The 18,634-nt window shown below is 39.5% G+C and overlaps 1 protein-coding gene across 6 annotated transcripts in view; it reads left to right on the forward strand.

Moving 5' to 3' along the window:
- Positions 1-18,634, forward strand: part of DOCK9 (dedicator of cytokinesis 9) — a 123,563-nt gene that overhangs the window by 25,106 nt on the left and 79,823 nt on the right. For all 6 annotated transcript variants that reach the window (XM_087726168.1, XM_087726171.1, XM_087726172.1 and 3 more), the window contains exon 2: positions 10,247-10,363. In XM_087726168.1, the coding sequence (XP_087582294.1) occupies positions 10,247-10,363 (117 nt within the window). The remainder of the gene's footprint in view (positions 1-10,246; positions 10,364-18,634) is intronic.

The following is an 18,634-nucleotide window of genomic DNA, read 5'->3' on the forward strand; positions in this document are numbered from 1 at the left end:
CTGGTAATTTTTCAATGGTTATAACAAGTTCTGTACAGTTTTCTGATAAATCTTACAGTGTTGAATAGCAATGGACATATCTATTTGCTTCTCATTGCTTGTATTTTAAATAGCATAAATGGGAAAACCACAGAGTGTAACGATGTTGAGTTTGCCCACTTAACCATGTTGTTATTTGCACTGAAAAAGTGTAAGTTGTGTCCGACCCATCACGACCCCATGGACAACATTCCTCCAGGCCTTCCTGTCCCCTACCATCATCTGAAGTCTATTTAAACTCATAGCTACTGCTTCGGTGACTCCCATCTAGTCACCTCATTCTCTGCCGTCCCATTCTTCTTTTGCCCCCAATCTTTCCCAGCATTAGGCTCTTCTCCAGTGAGTCTTAAACAATGATCACTAAAAAAACAGTTTTTCTCAGGCCAACTTATATTAGTGTTGTTATTGTGGGAATAATATTAGGGAAGATCTCCTAAGAAGGTCCCCTTATTATTATTACTTTTTAGGGAAAAAGTATTATTTGTTCCTTTTCCCCTCTCCAGGTTTACCCTTTTTAATTTCAGCTTGTTGCCTTGATTTTTGGTACAATATTCAAATTGCTATATGATTTTATAATTGTATTTTAAAATTTTGTTTACTTTAGGAAAAGGAAGTGATTACAGTGTGGAATACTAACAGCTGAAAAAATTACTATGCATGTAGTATTACGATATCTATAATTTTTCTACAGTAGAATCTTTTTCTCATGTGGTGAAGATATTTATAAATGGAAAATGTTTCTAAGAGAATATGAGAAAGAAAGATTCTGCTTTCCTGTAAAAGTGTTGGTATCAACGTAACAATGCCAAAGTCAATAATTGTCCTCGTATTCTTTTGTTAGGGATGATGAAATTTCCTTCCTCTTTTTGTAGATCTGAACTCACAGATGAGTTCGGAGCAAATGTCTCACAAGAGTTTCTTCAATCAGATTAATTACTTTAATTTAAAATCCATTGTTAGATCTAAATGTAGATATATAAAGCACTAGAGAACATGCTATTTTCAGAGGAAATTTTGAATAAACAAGATGACCGGTTTAGGTAATATGAAATATAAATAAATAAAACTATTTCAAGAAAAGCTAAGGATTGAAAAAGAAAACATGTTTCTGAAAATACAAGGTTATTTTTAATAATATTTCTGAAATAATGCATTTGAACAGCACTTCATTAGAGAAAACAAACAGCAATAATTTATACAATTGTAAAAAGAGAAGATAAACCGTTGGCTCAACATACATGGGCACAAAAAGCAGTTACTTATGAATCTTAAATTTATTTTAAGCGGATAACATGTCCAATTGAACTTTAAAATAAATCATTTGAAGACAATATGTTTGCTATATTAAGTATCTTAATATAAGTTTCTACTTAATAAAAATAGTAGCTTTTCTGTAATAACTTTAATCTTGTTAATTCTCAAGACTCTTTTTTCTCCTATGTATTCAAAAATATTGTGATATCTGTATATCTATATGGATATGTAAGTGTGTGTTTGTGATATGTATACGTACGTGCATGTATGGGTATGTATATTTCCTTCTGAGTGTGGGCATCAGAATTTCATTTTTTTAATGTGTGGCAGTGTGTTCACAGAAATAAGTGAAAATAAATATTGTCCTGTCTTGTCTTAAACATAAGAATGATTAATATTTTGATTTGGCTATTTTGAAATTTAGCAGGTTTTGAATTAAGTGAGGTATAATAAATATATCTTGCGCTTAAGTTTGTGTCAAATTTACATAATGTCAAATAGATTTTACAACTAGCATTTATAGTACTAACAGAAATCCAATGCTATCAATTTCTACACATTAAGCTTTCATGATCTAGGAATGAAAATCTATTTTACAAGGAAATAATGGTTTTCTGAAATGTGTATATCCATTTTAATACTAAGAAGCATTTGAATCCCATTTTCTGCTTTTTCCCATTCCCAACCTTTTAAAACTTCTTCAGGATTAATCTGAGAGACTGAAAAGGCTTGAGGTAAATGGTCCAGAGTTAAAACTATAAGAGAATATTGACAAGTATGAAGACAGTTTATTGGTCTTCCAGTTTTTGAAACACAACAAATGCTGTATTCAGGGGTCCCCAACTGCCAGTCCAAGGACCATGGCCATTGGGAATCGGGCAACACAAACTATGGGCGAGTGTGTGAAGCTCCATTTCTGCATGTGTGGGATTAGGTTGCACATGAAAAATCATCTCCACCCTTCTCACCACCGCCATTCTGCGGAGCCAGTAAGATTAGGGAGTGCTGGTCTACTCAAAACAGGGGAAAAAATTACTACAAGGCCATGCTGTGGGGTTACATAGTTTTCATTGTATCCAGAAATTCAGAGGATATATATTCAGTACTAGCTGGATACCCGTGGTTCGCTACGAAACTATGTGATCAGGCTTGATACTTAAAGCTTGAAAATTAATGTAGCTTATTAATGTAACTCCTTAGTATCATAGCATGTTAATATAAGGCAACTGGCAGTTGGAACAGAGTTCCTTTCAGATGGGGAGGGGGAGTAGACATCTAACTCTTTAGCATTGACGTGTGTTAAGATAATACTGTATGAGAAATACTGATGATCTGATGGTCATTTTGAAAAATCCTTTCTTAGCAAGTACCTAGAAGCAAAGAGGAATATATGTGCCACATTTCAAGTTTGTAGGCTTTACAGTTCTGGAGATTTCGTCATGAGTGAGTGGTATTTGGCTTTTATATATATAGATAACAACAAGAAAAAAATTCTGAAGGTATGATTTATTTGAAGAAAGAAATTGATGATTGTAAAAAATTGACTAATATACAATTGGAATAGGAATATATTGGACTTGCAATCACACTTAATTAGTTAATATTGCATGCAGATATTTCAATTTTGTGTTGCCATTTCAGGTTGCCTTTTCCTTGTTTTTCTTCCCTCAGTTTTACCAAGCATATTCTGAACAAGCCTTTACAGTCAAATCCCAAACAAATCTGAAATATATTTCAAGCAATATTTTTATGCTGTTCTGGATCAGGGGTCCATGCTATCAACAAAACAATTTGAAACTGCTTTCTTAACCAAATGCTTTACTATGGTGAACTTTTTCCATGACATGACCTGTTTTGATACTCTAGTGCAGTGTTTTTCAACCTTTTTTGTGCAAAGGCACACTTTTTTCATGAAAAAAATCACGAGGCACACCACCATTAGAAAATGTTAAAAAAATTTAACTCTGTGCCTATATTGACTATATATAAAGTAATTCTCCCACGGCACACCTTACACTATGTCACGGCACACTAGTGTGCCGCGGCACAGTGGTTGAAAAACACTGCTCTAGTGATATGGGAAACAGTTTTCAGGAAGCATACGCAAAAACAATACTGTGTGTTGAAAATCTTTCCACTTAACAATATAGAAAAAACTGCGCTTTCAAACTGTTTTGCTGATCCAGAACAGCATAAAAGCAGAATATTGCTTCAAATATGCTTCCGATTTGACTGTAACAAGGAAAAGGCAATACATGAGATGAAGGTACTAGATCAGCAAGATGATTACAGTGTCCTGAGGAATAGCTGTTAATTATTACTAAAATCAGATCAACCTGAAGAGCATTTGTCCATGTAATCTCCATGAGTTAAACTTGATTTGATGACATTTCAATAACTATTGAAATTGTAATTAGAGGAGAAATCCCAAAGACTGCCAATCCACAGTTGTAGGAGAAATAGGTGGAGGAAAGGGTGTGCCTATGGAGGTTGCTTTTATTTTGTTCATTGTATATTGATAATGTGAAGTTGCAGTGTAAAAAGTCTCTCATAAAATTTAGAGTTAAGTCTAGTATTTTTGTAAAATAAAGGCCCATAGCCTGCTGTCTCCCCACTTCTTTCATTTGTTGACTTTTTGCTTCAGTGCAAGAAAGTTAATTGAAAGTCTACATCAGCTCGATGTAAGCCACACATTTGAACTTGGATTGCCAAATTGTATTCTCAAATTGTTATTGAACAGTGACTTCAATTCTTATATTATAAAATATAGTGGGGGTGTATAAATTGTGAAAAGAAATGTATTTAGTATTGATAGAAGAGGATATTTATCTTTAAGAGTTGAACTGTTGCGTTGTTGCTGCTCTCTTAGCTTGGTGGTTTTCTTGCAGATATTTCATGATGCACTGATGATGTTATCTAGTTTGGTAATGAAACGTCTGCAGGAAAACCACCAAACTCAAAGAACAGCAAGGACTCCACAATGTTTTTAGTCTTTTAATCTAATATTTGGGTGAAGGTAAGGAGTCTATTATAAGAATATTTTTAAATTGTAGTGTAATAATATTCTTGTTATTATGCCAACCCATGTTGAATTCAGTAGCAAAGAAAAAATAAAATTATATTTGTTTTTTTGCTTTGTGCTTTAAAAAAAAAGAACTCCAGAACTTGTTCTTTCTGTATAAGGGCTTGTCTTTTTAATATTTAGTGGATTGTAAAATACAAACAGATGTAACACAATACAGGAAAAGTTAAAGACTGAAACAAAATAGTCTGAGTTAAATATAGCTGATAGTGAACAAAATACTAATAGTTTTATTGCCTAAACACAATTAAATAATCATAAGATAGTTCAAATAATATTAACTTTAGAACATCAATCTTTTAGATTTCATTGTCTTTGTAAAACTAAACTATTTCTGAAAAAAAGAATGTCAGTCCAAATTTTGTTACACCATTCATCATATTAGAGAAGTAGCAAAGCATTGATGAAAATTCTTTAAATGTTCATTTAATTGTTAAATATTTATAATAAAGCTATTTCTAATACAGGTACTCCTTGACTTACGACAATTGAGCATAAAATTTCTGTTGCTAAGTGAGACATTTGTTAAGTGAGTTTTGCACCATTTTACGACCTTTTGTGCCACAGCGGTTAAGTGAATCACTGTTGTTGTCAAGTTAGTAACATGGTTGCTAAGTGAATGACTTCCCCATTGACTGCTTGTCAGAAAGTTGCAAAAGGGGATCACGTGATCCCAGGATACGGCAACTGTTACAAATATGAACTAGTTGCCAGGTGTCTGCATTTTGATCATAAGATCATGAAAACGGTCATAATTGTGAAAAACAGCCATAAGACAAATTTTTTAGTCTTGCTGTAACTTTAACCAATCACCAAATAAACTGTTTTAAGTCTAGGATTACTTATAGAACTACTATATTGTAGGTGGGAGTTGTGACATTAATAAAATAATATTGAAGGTTCTAATTTATGTTATTCTCTATGTATGTACTTGTTGCCTCTATTACTTCATTGTTAGTTAGAAAGGTAATTTATTTCTTACCCAGTTGTAATAATGGACAATGTTGAACTATGTTTAACAGTTTTTATGCTTATGCATCTGCAGAAGACTTAGATTTAAGGACCGTATTTTTCGGAGTATAAAACGCACCTTTTTCCCTTTAAAAAGAGGGCAAAAATCTGGGTGCATCTTACACATTGAATACAGCATTTTTGGCCTCCCTAAACCTTCCTTTTGCAAAAATGGCCATGAATAGCCTTTAGGAGGCTTCCAGAGTGCTCCTGGGGGCTGGGCTGGGCAAAAATGAGTGAAAAATGGGCCATTTTTTGCTCGTTTATGGCCCCCTCAGCCCCCAGGAGCACTCTATAAGCCTCCTAAAGGCTATACATGCCCCCCCCCTTTTTTGGCAAAAAACAGGACTGTTTTGTGAAAAATGGGCTGTTTTTGGGAGGTCTGCAGAGTGCAAAAACTTTTTTTAAAAAAATTGCCTCTTCAAAATCTTGGTGTGTCTTATATTCTGGTGCTTTTTATACTCTGAAAAATACAGTATTCATTTCTGTGAAAGTATTTTTATAGGGCTATACATGAACTGACATTTTCTGAGCTGAATTAATTAAATGAATCAGTTGGATATAATGTTCAACATGCTTTGCAATTAGAAAAAAATGTAGATGTGTTATATACGTGTATAAATAACAAGAAATGTTGTTAATGTCCTCTATTTATATTTTGCTCTTTTACTAAGTTTTTGCAATGGCTAAGTTAGTATTTTCAAAATTAATTTTGTCTCTATATTTTTTTTTAATGTGGGTGTTATTATTCTTTGAACTAAGTGTACTCTGCTGTATCAACAAAGCATATTTTCCTGCTATAATGATACATAGTGTGCAGTCTTAAAAAAATAGTTTGCTTCATAGTCTTAATTCTGCAGCCTCTCCTTCATAATGAATTTTTTAAAACGTAACCTTTTGTTCTTTTGAACTTCTTCCAATAACATTATTCAAAGACAATATCTCCATGTGGTAGGCATTAGATTATGTCAAGTAATCTTCTTTGATCAACCTATCTGCAGATCACTGTGCTTCTATAATACTTTTCTAAGAAATCATTACCCTACAAATACTTTAGAACTATATTTCAATCTAGAATGGAAATGTAATGTTTTTAAAATCTAATTTTACATTCTTATTGTTAAAATTTAAGGTTTCCTATAGTTTTTTCTAAAGATCTAGGTATTTGGAGAAATTTTCAAGCTCAAAAGTAAATTGTTCTTTTTTTTATTGTTACATCAAAACAGCCTTTGTAGCTAATACCAAAAACAAAACAAAACAAAACATATAATTGTGTTTGATGCCATATTTTGTCTAGATCCATGATCTAAAGATTAGAAAACAGAACCATCCTCTATGATGAAGAGTAATAGAAATAGTTTCTATTTCTAAATAATTTAGATTGTTTTATAGTAATTTTCAAGCTATTAGCATGAGGTTTTTATGTTAAGAAACTAGAAGTATGTTCCTACATTTTTTAGTGCCTAGTGCTACCAATCATTTTAATACTAGTTCAAGCTCTATGTATGTGATGGCATGCCATTGGAAAGCCTCCTAAAGCCTGGGAAGGGTGAAAACCGCTTTCCCACGGCCTCCGGAAGGCCGAAAATCAGCTGGCCAGTGTGCTCATGTGCATTGGAGTTGACATAGGGCAACGCCTTGCGTGCCCTCAGATATGGCTCTGTGTGCCACCTGTGGTATGCGTGCCGTAGGTTCGCCATCACGGGTCTAGTAGTTAACACAGCAGCGTGCGCACCCTTTTGGCACCTGAGCAGAAAAATGTTCGCCATCACTGCACTATATCAAATATGGAAGATGCAAGATTATATTTAGACCCATACATCAAGTACAACCTCAACAGATCTCTCTGAATCCTTTGGTTTAGAATTATAAAGTAGACTTCTTGAACATGAGAACTTGAATATGGCAAAGAGCCTGGCTTTCTGAGAGACTAATTGTCTCCAATAGCTTCTGCCTGCTAAATGCATTCCAATAGAATGGCTGTGCTCCAAGTCCACCTCATTAAACATTTCCATCTTGTGGGACCTAGCCTGGGACAATGCTTATTATTTGTTTAATGGACCCTGATTTAGCTTGTTGATTTTGTTGTTTACTAAATAATTTAACTCTGGGTTGTCTGTATGGTTTTAGCAATTTTTACGGGGATTTTTTTGTAGGTTGTATGCCATTCCGAGGCAACGGGCAGCCAATAAATTTAAAGTAATAATAAAGTTCTTGTAAATTGACTCAATAGGTGGATAAAAAGGCAAAATCAAGTCTAATTATCACTCTATCATGTTTTTGAGTTTCAAGACGTTACCCCCGGGGATGTGGACAAGGCCATGAGAGCTGTAAGTACTTCCACCTGCGTTCTGGATCCGTGTCCCTCATGGCTGGTTACTAACTGCAGTGAGGTGACACGAGGCTGGATCCAGGCGGTTGTGACCGCCTCCCTTCGGGAGGGGAACTTCCCCGCCGCACTGAAAGCGGCGGTGGTGAGACCCCTCCTGAAGAAACCATCCTTGGATCCAGCTGTTCTTAATAGCTATCGTCCAGTCTCCAACCTTCCCTTCCTGGGGAAGGTTGTTGAGAAGGTGGTGGCCTTCCAGCTCCAACGGTCCTTGGAGGAAGCAAACTACCTAGACCCCTTCCAGTCAGGCTTCAGGCCCGGTTACAGCACAGAAACCGCTTTGGTCGCATTGATGGATGATCTCTGGAGAGCCAGAGATGAAGGACGTTCCTCCATCCTGGTCCTCCTTGACCTCTCAGCGGCTTTCGATACCATCGACCATGGTATCCTTCTGCGACGACTGCGGGAGGTGGGAGTGGGAGGCACCGTGTTACGGTGGTTCTCCTCCTACCTCTCGGACAGGTCGCAGTCGGTGTTAGTGGGGGGGCAGAGATCGTCCCCTAGGCCCCTAAATTATGGGGTGCCTCAGGGTTCGGTCTTATCCCCCCTACTATTCAACATCTACATGAAACCGCTGGGAGAGATCATCCGCAGGCACGGGATTAGATACCATCAATATGCGGACGATACTCAATTGTATCTGTCCGCCCCGTGCCAAATCAATGAAGCGGTTGACGTGATGAGCCGGGGTCTTGAGGCCGTTATGGACTGGATGAGGGTGAACAAGCTTGTGCTCAACCCAGAAAAGACCGAGTGGCTATTGTGTTTCCCTCCCAAAGATTTGGCTATTATTCCACCACTCAGGCTGGGGGGTCAAATTTTATACCCCTCAGAGAGGGTTCGCAACTTGGGAGTCCTCCTGGATCCACAGCTGTCATTTGACCACCACTTAACGGCTGTGACCAGGGGGGCATTCGCCCAGGTTCGCCTGGTGCGCCAGTTGCGACCCTACCTGAATCGGGAGGCTCTCACAACAGTCACTCGGGCCCTTGTGACCTCTAGGCTGGAATACTGCAATGTGCTCTACATGGGGCTGCCCTTGAGGAGCATCCGGCGACTTCAGCTAGTGCAGAATGCAGCCGCGCGAGTGATTGCGGGTGCACCCCGATTCACCCGCATAACACCTATCCTCCGCGAGCTGCGCTGGCTACCTGTTGATCTCCGGATGCGCTTCAAGGTGCTATTAATCACCCATAAAGCCCTACATGGCAGTGGATCTGGATACTTGAGAGACCGCCTTCTGCCAATTACATCCCTACGACCGATAAGATCTCATAGATTAGGCCTCCTCCGTATTCCATCGGCCAGCCAGTGTCGGCTGGCAACTACAAGGAGGAGGGCCTTCTCAGCAGTAGCCCCGACCCTTTGGAACGAGCTCCCCGTGGAGATTCGTACCCTCTCCACCGTCCAGGCCTTCCGCATAGCCTTGAAGAACTGGCTCGCCCGTCAGGCCTGGGGATAGGATAGTTACCCGCCCGAATGATGAGTGTTTGTTGTTTGCTATTTTATTACATGTTTTGTCCTACTGTCTGTATTCCCCTTTCCCAGTTTTTGTGTGAGCCGCCCTGAGTCCCCTCAGGGAAAAGGGCGGCCTACAAATTCTAATAAAATTCTAAATTCTAAATTCTACGAAAATATGACGTGTCCTGAAACTAAGGCCTTGCCACATTTTCCGTGTGGGCAAAAATATAAGCCCTCCTGAAAATAAGGCCCCTGGACAACCCCCCCCCCTCTGGCTAGGTAGAGCACCGCTCACCGACCTAGCAGTATCCCGAAGGTGCCAAGCTGCATAAGCTGGGGGAAAGGCGCTCACGTTGCTTGGTGCCTTTGGGATACCGCTAGGTTGGGGAGTGGCATTCTACCTGGCAGTAGGGGGGAGTTGCTGGGGCTGTGCCTGGCTCTTCGCAAGCCCGCTCACAAGGGAGCAGCTGCCTGGCAACCCCAAAACAATAAGCCCTCCCCTGATAATAAGGGCCAAGCCATATTTTGTGGGTCAAAAGAAAATAAGACCCTGTCTTATTTTCAGGGAAACATGGTATCCCGTAGAACATTAGAATGTTAAGATGTGGTTTACATATAGTTCTGAATCAGTTATTACAAAATAAATTATCTAATCAATTAAAACGCAATGACCACAAAAACTAATATCAATTAATGGAAAGGCTACGAGCTGACTAAAATTAATAGCTTTTGTTACTTTAGACAGAGTTGAACTATATATTGTCTTGTTAGCTTAATGCTTATTTTTCCATATATGTTTATAAACACATAATTTTAATTTCAAAACTATCCTTGATAAAAGCAATAATTCTGCACAAACTAGGGAATAAATCTAGTGTAAATAATGGTTTTTAATTTTGAGTAGTGATATGTGGGATTGTATTGCATACGTTTATAAATATTTATGGCATCTTAAAATATATTTGGGTATAAGCATAAAAATCTCTATCAAAATTTTTCCCTCTTTTCAGGCAAAACCAAAGCTAATAGAGCCAATAGACTATGAAAATATAATTGTTCAGAAGAAAACTCAAATAATCAACGATTGCTTGCGTGAGCTGCTACTTTTTCCATATGACGATTTCCAGGTACTTTTTATTTTTATGAATCTTGAATTAAATTTATTATACAATATTACAATACTAAGGCTTGGAAGAAAATAATTAAGATAATCTATCTGATCTACAAGTTTCTAATATTCTACAGCTGTGTGGCTTAGGTACATCATAAATAAATGAAAAAATGAATCAAGTCAAAGTAAATTTCAATGGGTTTGTTAGTTCACTGCTCATAATAGTTATTGATGAAGTATTGTTATCTTTCTGTTTTTGAGCTTAACCTGATTGTTGATTATTTCTTTTAAAGTCTTAAACAGGATAGGACTAGATCACCTGATATGACTCATTTTATATCCCTTCTCAGTTTTGGAAATCCAATCATCTCTTCGGGGAATTAACCCAAAGTCACTTGTGGGTTTTTAAGTGATGTGGAAACACAGCTATTTAAAGGCAGCCTTTAGAAACAGATAGTTTAACAGTGGATGGATAAGTGTGTTTGTTGGTCATTTTCCTAGTGCTGTTTGTTTGGGGTTTTTTTCTTTTTTTCCTGGGACATGATCATATTGATCTATAGATCTATGTTGATGTTATTGTATATTCTGACATAAATCTGATTTTCATTGTTAATCCTAGTTTTGAAAGTCAACTCCAATTTGTTTATGACTTTGTGATCATTAGCCACAAAGAGTGTCCAAAGAGCCAAGGAGTGTTTAAAAGCTCAATATGGCAAGCAGGCTAGTTGATCTGAAAAATTAACAGGAAAAATAAAAAAGACCCAAGGCTTATGAAACTAATTTTACTCTTATAAGTAGGTTTTGAGCCAGTAGAGAATGTCAACTCTTAAATCTACTTTGGCCAAATGTTCAATGCACAAACAGAATTGATGAAGAGATATCATTCGAGATAGATTAGTATGGGTTAGCTTTCATCCAACAGAAAGCAAGAATGGAATTTTCAGTATCCTAGACATAACAGTGATGACCTATGATTGTGAAGTGTAAAATCTAAGAAAATCAGAAGTGGAAAAGCTTCAAATATTTCAAATTGACTACCTATATGAGCTGGAGAGATGAATTACAGAAAAATCTTGGACTTAACTGAATCTTTAAAACATTTATTGATATGTAATACGTCATGACCCAGACTTTAGATTCACATTCAGATTCTGCTCCAGCTAAGTATATGGAATATCAGCCTCAGGAGAGACAGAGACAGACATCACATGAGGATGATCAATCACAAGCACTACCTGAACAGCTGGACCTGTCAGGTGATGATGACATAAGGTCTCCCAGTCCTTGCAGTAGATAGGTGGAAAGGAGATAGAGCAGAATAATTCTGTTAGGTTACTCGCCAAACAATGGAGTAAACATTTTAATTAGTGACAGCTGGCTGCAGCCTATAAAAAAGACATGATTTACCTTTGTTCTCTTTGCTGGAAACAATATCTGGTTCATGCATGACTCCTGTGTGTGAATTCTACTCTTGGACCTTAGATGCTTGGACTAGCTGACAACTTGGACAGATTCCTGAAACTTTAGATAATTCTTCTCCATGCTCCTCTTTGAAAACAAACTTCACATGCAAGCCTTTGTGATGTTTGACATTGCTTACTACCGTACTGTTGCTTGAAAGTAAAACTCATAACCTCCCCCCCCCCCAAAAAAAACCTTTAGATTGGTTTGTGGCTGAAACCTCAACAGGACACAATACAAATACCCGTTGGTGTCATTGCTTCAGACAGAGAACCTACCTGAATAAATATAATGACTGAAGATTTCATACCAGTCTAACAATGCCTAATTATATGTCACTGCTTGAATAGATAAACAAATACTCATTTTGTATAGCTTGAAGAATCTGTAAGCAGAATGAACAAATAGTTGTAGCCCAAGATAATAACAGTAGTCTTCAAAATCAAGTTGTTAGCAGTAGTTGTTAGTAGAAAAAGTAATTGGTTGAATTGATATTTAGTCATTTTAAAAATGTTACAAATGACCATCATTCTTGCTATGTTGAGGGAAAATGATTTAAGAAGATTGAACAATACAATTAAAATATTTTAGAAACTGAAGCAGCAGTAGAATACATAGCAACTTATAATGAAACAATATAGGCAGTGGGAGATAGGAATTTATAGATCTGTCAATAGTACTTTGAGGAAAAGAATTGACAGACTGAAGAAAGGTCTGCTTTTTGCAGATAACTGCAACAGAAGGAAGAGCTGCTGAGTAGATGACCAGCTCTTTTACAATTCCTCCCTGGACAAGAAGAGTACTTGAGATCACCAACAAGTTTTTGAGACAATTGCTTCTTGTGAGGAGACCACAAACACAGTCTCTAGTGGGTTTAGAGCTCTGGGAGATGAGGGAATAAAAATCTTGCTTAAACTATAGTCATTATCTTTGAAAGAACACTGAGTTCACATATTTTGTTTTCTAATCACTTTCAGAAATTGCTTGTTAACTGCCTTTATTAGGAACCTTTGGATTAACAAGTTTTTATAGCACCAGATGAGTTTCCTCGAATCCTTAGTGAAAGCAGTTTTAAATCCAAGATTAAGGATTAATGTTTTTGGGAATGAACTGCAAAAGAGTGATTAAAACTTTGATTTTAGAAAGTTCCACATGGGGGCCTAGATAAATTTGAAACTATTTTCACATAGGGGTTCAGATAAATGTGAAACAAAGCTTTTTGGAATTACTTATTAAAATGTTTTTGTTTTGAAGTTTCCCCCCCCAAAATAACAACTTTAAAATTAGTTAGTAGCAGAAACCATAAGGAAGTAAAGATTACAATTAAAGGAGAAGACATTCAAATTCAATTTACAATTATAGAAAAAAAAGCAAAATATTTTAACACTGGACATGTTGAAGGATATTTTTGAACAGTAGATCCAAAAGTTAATTTTAAGAGTGTCTGCCTCTATAGATAGACTCTAAAAGATCTTACAGAAGAGGACAAGTTTTACATTACATGAGACTGATTTAGAAGTGGATTGAAAAGTGACTGGCTACAAGAATGACACGGAAAAAGGTATCACACTGGATACTGGCCAACATTTTAAGAATTAAAACAGATATACAAATAACAAACCAAGAGCATAACCTGGATAATTTTCCTATATTGGATTCATAAATTGTTAAAGCTTTGAGTAAAGGAACAAAGAAAAAAGAAAAAGACATTCTAGGACATTATTTGAATAGCTAAAGATCCAGATTTTTAGATGTACTAGAAAGGAATTAAATTTGGTTTATGTTATATCTTGTTATTGTTATATGTTGTTATTACATGTTATTTCTGGTAAACTTCAATGGACTTTTGCTATGCCAGATTTGAATATCTATGGAGACTCTCAATTATCTGTGTCATAGTTGCCCCAAATTTGCTTTTCCAAAAGGGAACTGGATGTTTTGGGGTTTTTTTTTTTCCTTGAAAACATTTTGCTTCTTATCATCTAAGAATAGAACTGAAGAAGTTTCTTGGATGAGAAGTGAAATGTTCTCCATAGTGGTGGAGGCAGCATCCAAGCTGGGTTAACCTTCATCCACACATCGTGAGGACTGAGTCTGGTAAAGTTGTTAAGCCTCGCCCCTGTTGCTAGGCAACCCAGCTTTTCGACTCAGTCCCTCGATGAGGACGGCTGTGTCATCATCTTTCTCCGGACATAAAATCGTTGGATTGTTATTTTAATGAGTTTGTGAGTAAGTTGTCAAGAATTGAGTGAGACAGTGACCCCGTTATCAGAAGTCCCTGACAGTGATTTGGGAAGGGGTCTGAGCCTCTAAGCCCTGTCAGGGCCCGTAGGCTGTTGCTAGGGCTGGAACGGCTGTAACGGCTGCAAACGGCTTCCCTCGCCTCAAAATCGATGCTGCTTGCTTTGCCTTCGGCTTCAAGTTTCTAACTGCCCTTTCATCCCATCGGAGGTGTTAATTGCTCCCTCGGTTCCCTGTTGGGAACATGCTCTGCCGCTCCTGTCAGACAGTTGAGCGACGAACCGCGGCAGCTCTGTGACTATATTACAATCAAAATACACGCTGCCGTGGAGCGAACCAGAGGGAAAGTTAAAGGGAAGAAGATGTATTGTCTTCATTTGATATTTTTGGTATTTGTTTATTATTTATAGGCCGCCCTTTTCCCTGAGGGGACTCAGGGCGGCTTACAATTTGTGGGGAGGGGAATACAGGACAAGACATAAGACAATACATAAGTAAAAATAAAACACAACATTCATTCATCATTCGGGTGGGGACGGATTAGAATCTTTATCCCCAGGCCTGACGGGATAGCCAGGTCTTGAGGGCTGTGCGGAAGGTCTGGACGGTGGTGAGGGTGCGAATCTCCACGGGGAGATCGTTCCAAAGGGTCGGAGCTACTACTGAAAAGGCTCTCCTCCGCGTAGTTGCCAGTCGACACTGACTGGCGGATGGAACTCGGAGGAGGCCTAATCTGTGTGATCTAATAGGTCGTAGGGAGGTAATTGGCAGGAGGCGGTCTCTCAAGTAGAGGTTCATGTTTGTAACCTGTTTGTCCTTCCCTCCCCTTGAATTGTGAGCCGCCCTGAGTCCCCTCAGGGAAAAGGGCGGCATACAAATAAAGTAAATAAAAAAATAATAATAAATAAAATAATAATAATAATAATAATCATAAAAATTCCAATCAGAGCGCTGCTAAAGTGACTGTGCAAACAGTGTTAATATCGATCTTATTGTTTTTAGCATGGGCTCCGTGGTGGTTTAAAAAGGACGCGAATCACCATTTTGAGAGGCTCCTGTCAGTCTCTGTCAGTGGCGAGCATGGCAGCCGCTCTTAATGCTGAAACTTCCATGACGGCGCCAGAGTTGCCTGGGGAGGCACAAGTAATTCAGTCACCTGAAGGGGCTTCAGCACCTCATTCCTCTCCCCAGCCCTCCACAACTGATGGCAGGGAATCGGGCAAAAAAGTCATCTAAGCCCAGTTCGCGCTATGAAAAGCAAAAGGACAAAGCGCTAGAATGTATTTATAAGAGAGCAGCCAGTAAAAAGGCTTCTTCCACCCAGCCATCGGATCAGCCACCTCCAGTTCAAGGCCAATTATCATTGCTGCTTTCCCCAGGAGGCAGGCAGAATAGGGAGGCTCCTCTTAATCCCATCTTCCTTATTGGTGTCTCAAATATCTGGGGGCCTGCTCAAGAGCCTCAGGCCCTTCTGCCTGTCAGGGATAACATGCTTCCCCCAGCTGTCCAGAGAATGAATGCGCTCCCATCCACCTCCAGCACAGCAATTCTGGGCCAGGCACATTCTATGTATTTGCCTAACTTGCCCTATGATATGCCAGTGCCATATCATAGGGCATCACAGCAGAGTTGCAACAATGGGATGCCCTGGCACAAAGACAGGCTACTGCCCCTGTGGCAACACCACTGGCTCCTACTCCAGTGGCGCCCCCTGCAGGGCAGGTGGTATCTAAGCAGGAAGACCAGGATGATTCCTCTGAATCAGAGGAGGGCGAGCTCAAGGAAGCTGAGTTATCCGAGGATGAGGGCAGGGAGACAGAGCAAAAAGCCTTCTCAGGCGTCTTCCCTCCAGCTCTTTTCCAATCTTTGCTATACAAAGCCAAAGTAGCCTCAAAAATTGGGTCCTAGCCAGCGGCTTCAACCCCTCAACCAGCAACTGTTTGCGCTGAATCCTTGTATTCTGAGCAGTCTCTCCCAGCTGAAACATACCAATGCCAAAGATATTTGTGGATTTAATTCAGCGTCAATGGGCTGCTCCCACATCTGGGCCAAGCCCCTCCACCTCAGATAAAAAGTTTTTCAATGTTGCTAATGAATTGGCGCAGTTTCTGTCTATCCCTGCTACTATCCCCAGTAATCGCTCTCTATACACCAGCTCATATGCCAGGGGCTTCAGAGGACATCCTGAAGCCAGAGGAAAAGAAGGCGGACCTCACACTGCAAAGAGGACACCAGGCAGCTGCTTGGGCGCTCCGGGCCTCTACCACGGCCTCCTTTTTCACCCGACCTTGTCATCTTTGGCTTCAGGCTGCAACAGCTTATCTCCATCACGGATATACGAGCACATCAGGACATCGTGAAGCTACTGGCAGCTGTGCAATTTGCTTCGGATGCCTCCCTGTCATCTGTCAGATTTGCAGCTAGGGCCATGGCTTTCTCGGTGGCGTCCCGCAGGATCCTGTGGCTTCAGCAGTGGCAGGCTGATGTGCGCCACAAGTGGCGATTGGCTTCTACTCCATTCAAAGGCAATTCTCTCTTTGGGGATGCCTTGGATCCCTATCTGGTGGAGAATAAGGAGAAGAGGAAGGTCCTCCCTACTGCACCTAAGAAGGGCTTCAATCGTCAGGCTCCTTATCCCAGGCGTTCTTCCTTTCGAGGGCAAGACTTTGGTTCATCCTTTCGGAACCAGGACTATGGTTCTTCCTTTTGGGGGTCGGACTATGGTAACCAGGGATATAGGCAGCAGGGAGGTTACTCTTCCAGGCAGAGAGCCCAATCTGACCGCTATCAGCGGGGAAAGTCCTCCAGGTGTCCCTTTCAAACAGTAGGGGGATGTTATTACCGCCGAACCTAGTCCCTTGGGGGCCAGTTATCCCATCGGGGGTAGGTTAGCCCTCTTTGCTGATGTGTGGGACACAACCACCTCCGATGTTTGGGTTAAATCAACTGTTAGAGAAGGGCTTGCCATTGAGTTCATCTCCAACCCCACCCCTCCCAGGCTGTTCAGGACCTGCCCGATCTCATCCAACTCAGCTTGCAGATGTCTCATGCAGGAGGCAATCCAACATCTCCTCGACATACGGGCAATACAACCGGTATTTCTGTCCCCGTCCGGTTCACCCGTTGGAACACAAGTGACACACTTTGGATGTAAGGAGGGCTCTCAAGATTTATTTGAAACACATGTCTGAATTTCGAAAATCTGAGACTCTCTTTGTGTCCTTCCAGCTGGCTTCCTTAGGCAATAAAGTTACCTCTCCTACCATAGGCAGGTGGTTGAGGGCCTGCATTTCTTTGGCGTACCAGTCCCAACCCTCACAGGTGCCGGGTAGGATTACCACGCATTCTACACGGAGTGCGGCCACCTCAGTGGCCTGGGCGGCTCGGGCCTCCTTGCAGGAAATTTGCAGGGCCGCAACTAGGGCCACTCCGTCGGCCTTTATCAAGAACTACAAACTGGACTCCTTTGCATCTACAGATGCGGCTTTTGGCCGCAGGGTGCTACAGTCAGTGGTTAGGGCTGAGACTTCACCGAACCAGTCTTAGACCCTCCCTGGGACAGGTACAGCTTTGGTACGTCCCAGCCTGGATGCTGTCTCCCCCACTATGGAGAAAGGGCATTGGTTCTTACCTGAGACGCCTCTTCTCATAGGGTGGAGGCAGCATCCAGCCCCCCCTGCATGGAACTGGTTCAAAAAGGGGGCATTTTTGTCCTTAATTGATTATGCTGTTCATATGATTGACTTATGTGACTGACCTCTACATTAGAAACCTCAGCAGGAATATTCACGTTGATGGCCGGATTATATGTACATAATGACTGAGATGGATGACGCACTGGGTCTGGAGTTTTTCTTCGTCAAAAAGCTGGGTTGCCTAGCAACAGAGGCGAGACTTAACAACTTTACCAGACTCAGTCCTTGCAATGAGTGGATGAAAGTTAACCCAGCCTGGATGCTGCCTCCACCCTATGAGAAGAGGCGTCTCAGATAAGAACCAATGCCCTTTTTCAAGGAAAAAAAATCTAGAAAGTCCAGTTGCCTTTTGGAAAAGTTTCTTTGGGATGTCAGGATTGAAATGATAATACTTTAAGGATTTGTTTATAGATGGAAATCAACTATGGGAAAATGATGTCATTTGCTGTATTTTAAGAGGATGTGATAAGTTACTAAAATTGTTTGTACTTGTGTTGAAGTGACAAGTCATTTCTTTATATATTTTTTTCTTTTTAACTCATTTCTTTTATTTTTCCTTCTATTTTTCTTTTTTTTTCTTTTCTGCACTCCCCCCCCCAAGTTGGTATTAGTTTTATTCTAATTGTAATTTTTAATGAAATTACTTGATTAAAAAAAGAGTAGTTTTTCTAGAATGACATTCTCAAAATGTCTTGATATGGTACAATTTAAAATCTGAAATGTTATTTAGAACATCATTTTTTTTACTTCTATTTGGAAAGATGATCATTTTCAGAATAAAATAATATAACATGAATGATGATTAAATTATATATTTATGTGGCTGCTCAACTCAAATTATGTGGCATGCGTAGTTTGATATACTGATTATATTTGTTTTCAGCCTTTGA

This window comes from Thamnophis sirtalis, unplaced genomic scaffold (assembly GCF_051295495.1).
Source record: "Thamnophis sirtalis isolate CommonGarterSnake01/CBP01778 unplaced genomic scaffold, rThaSir2_p1.2 scaffold_12, whole genome shotgun sequence".
In the NCBI taxonomy this organism is placed as follows: Eukaryota; Metazoa; Chordata; class Lepidosauria; order Squamata; family Natricidae; genus Thamnophis; species Thamnophis sirtalis.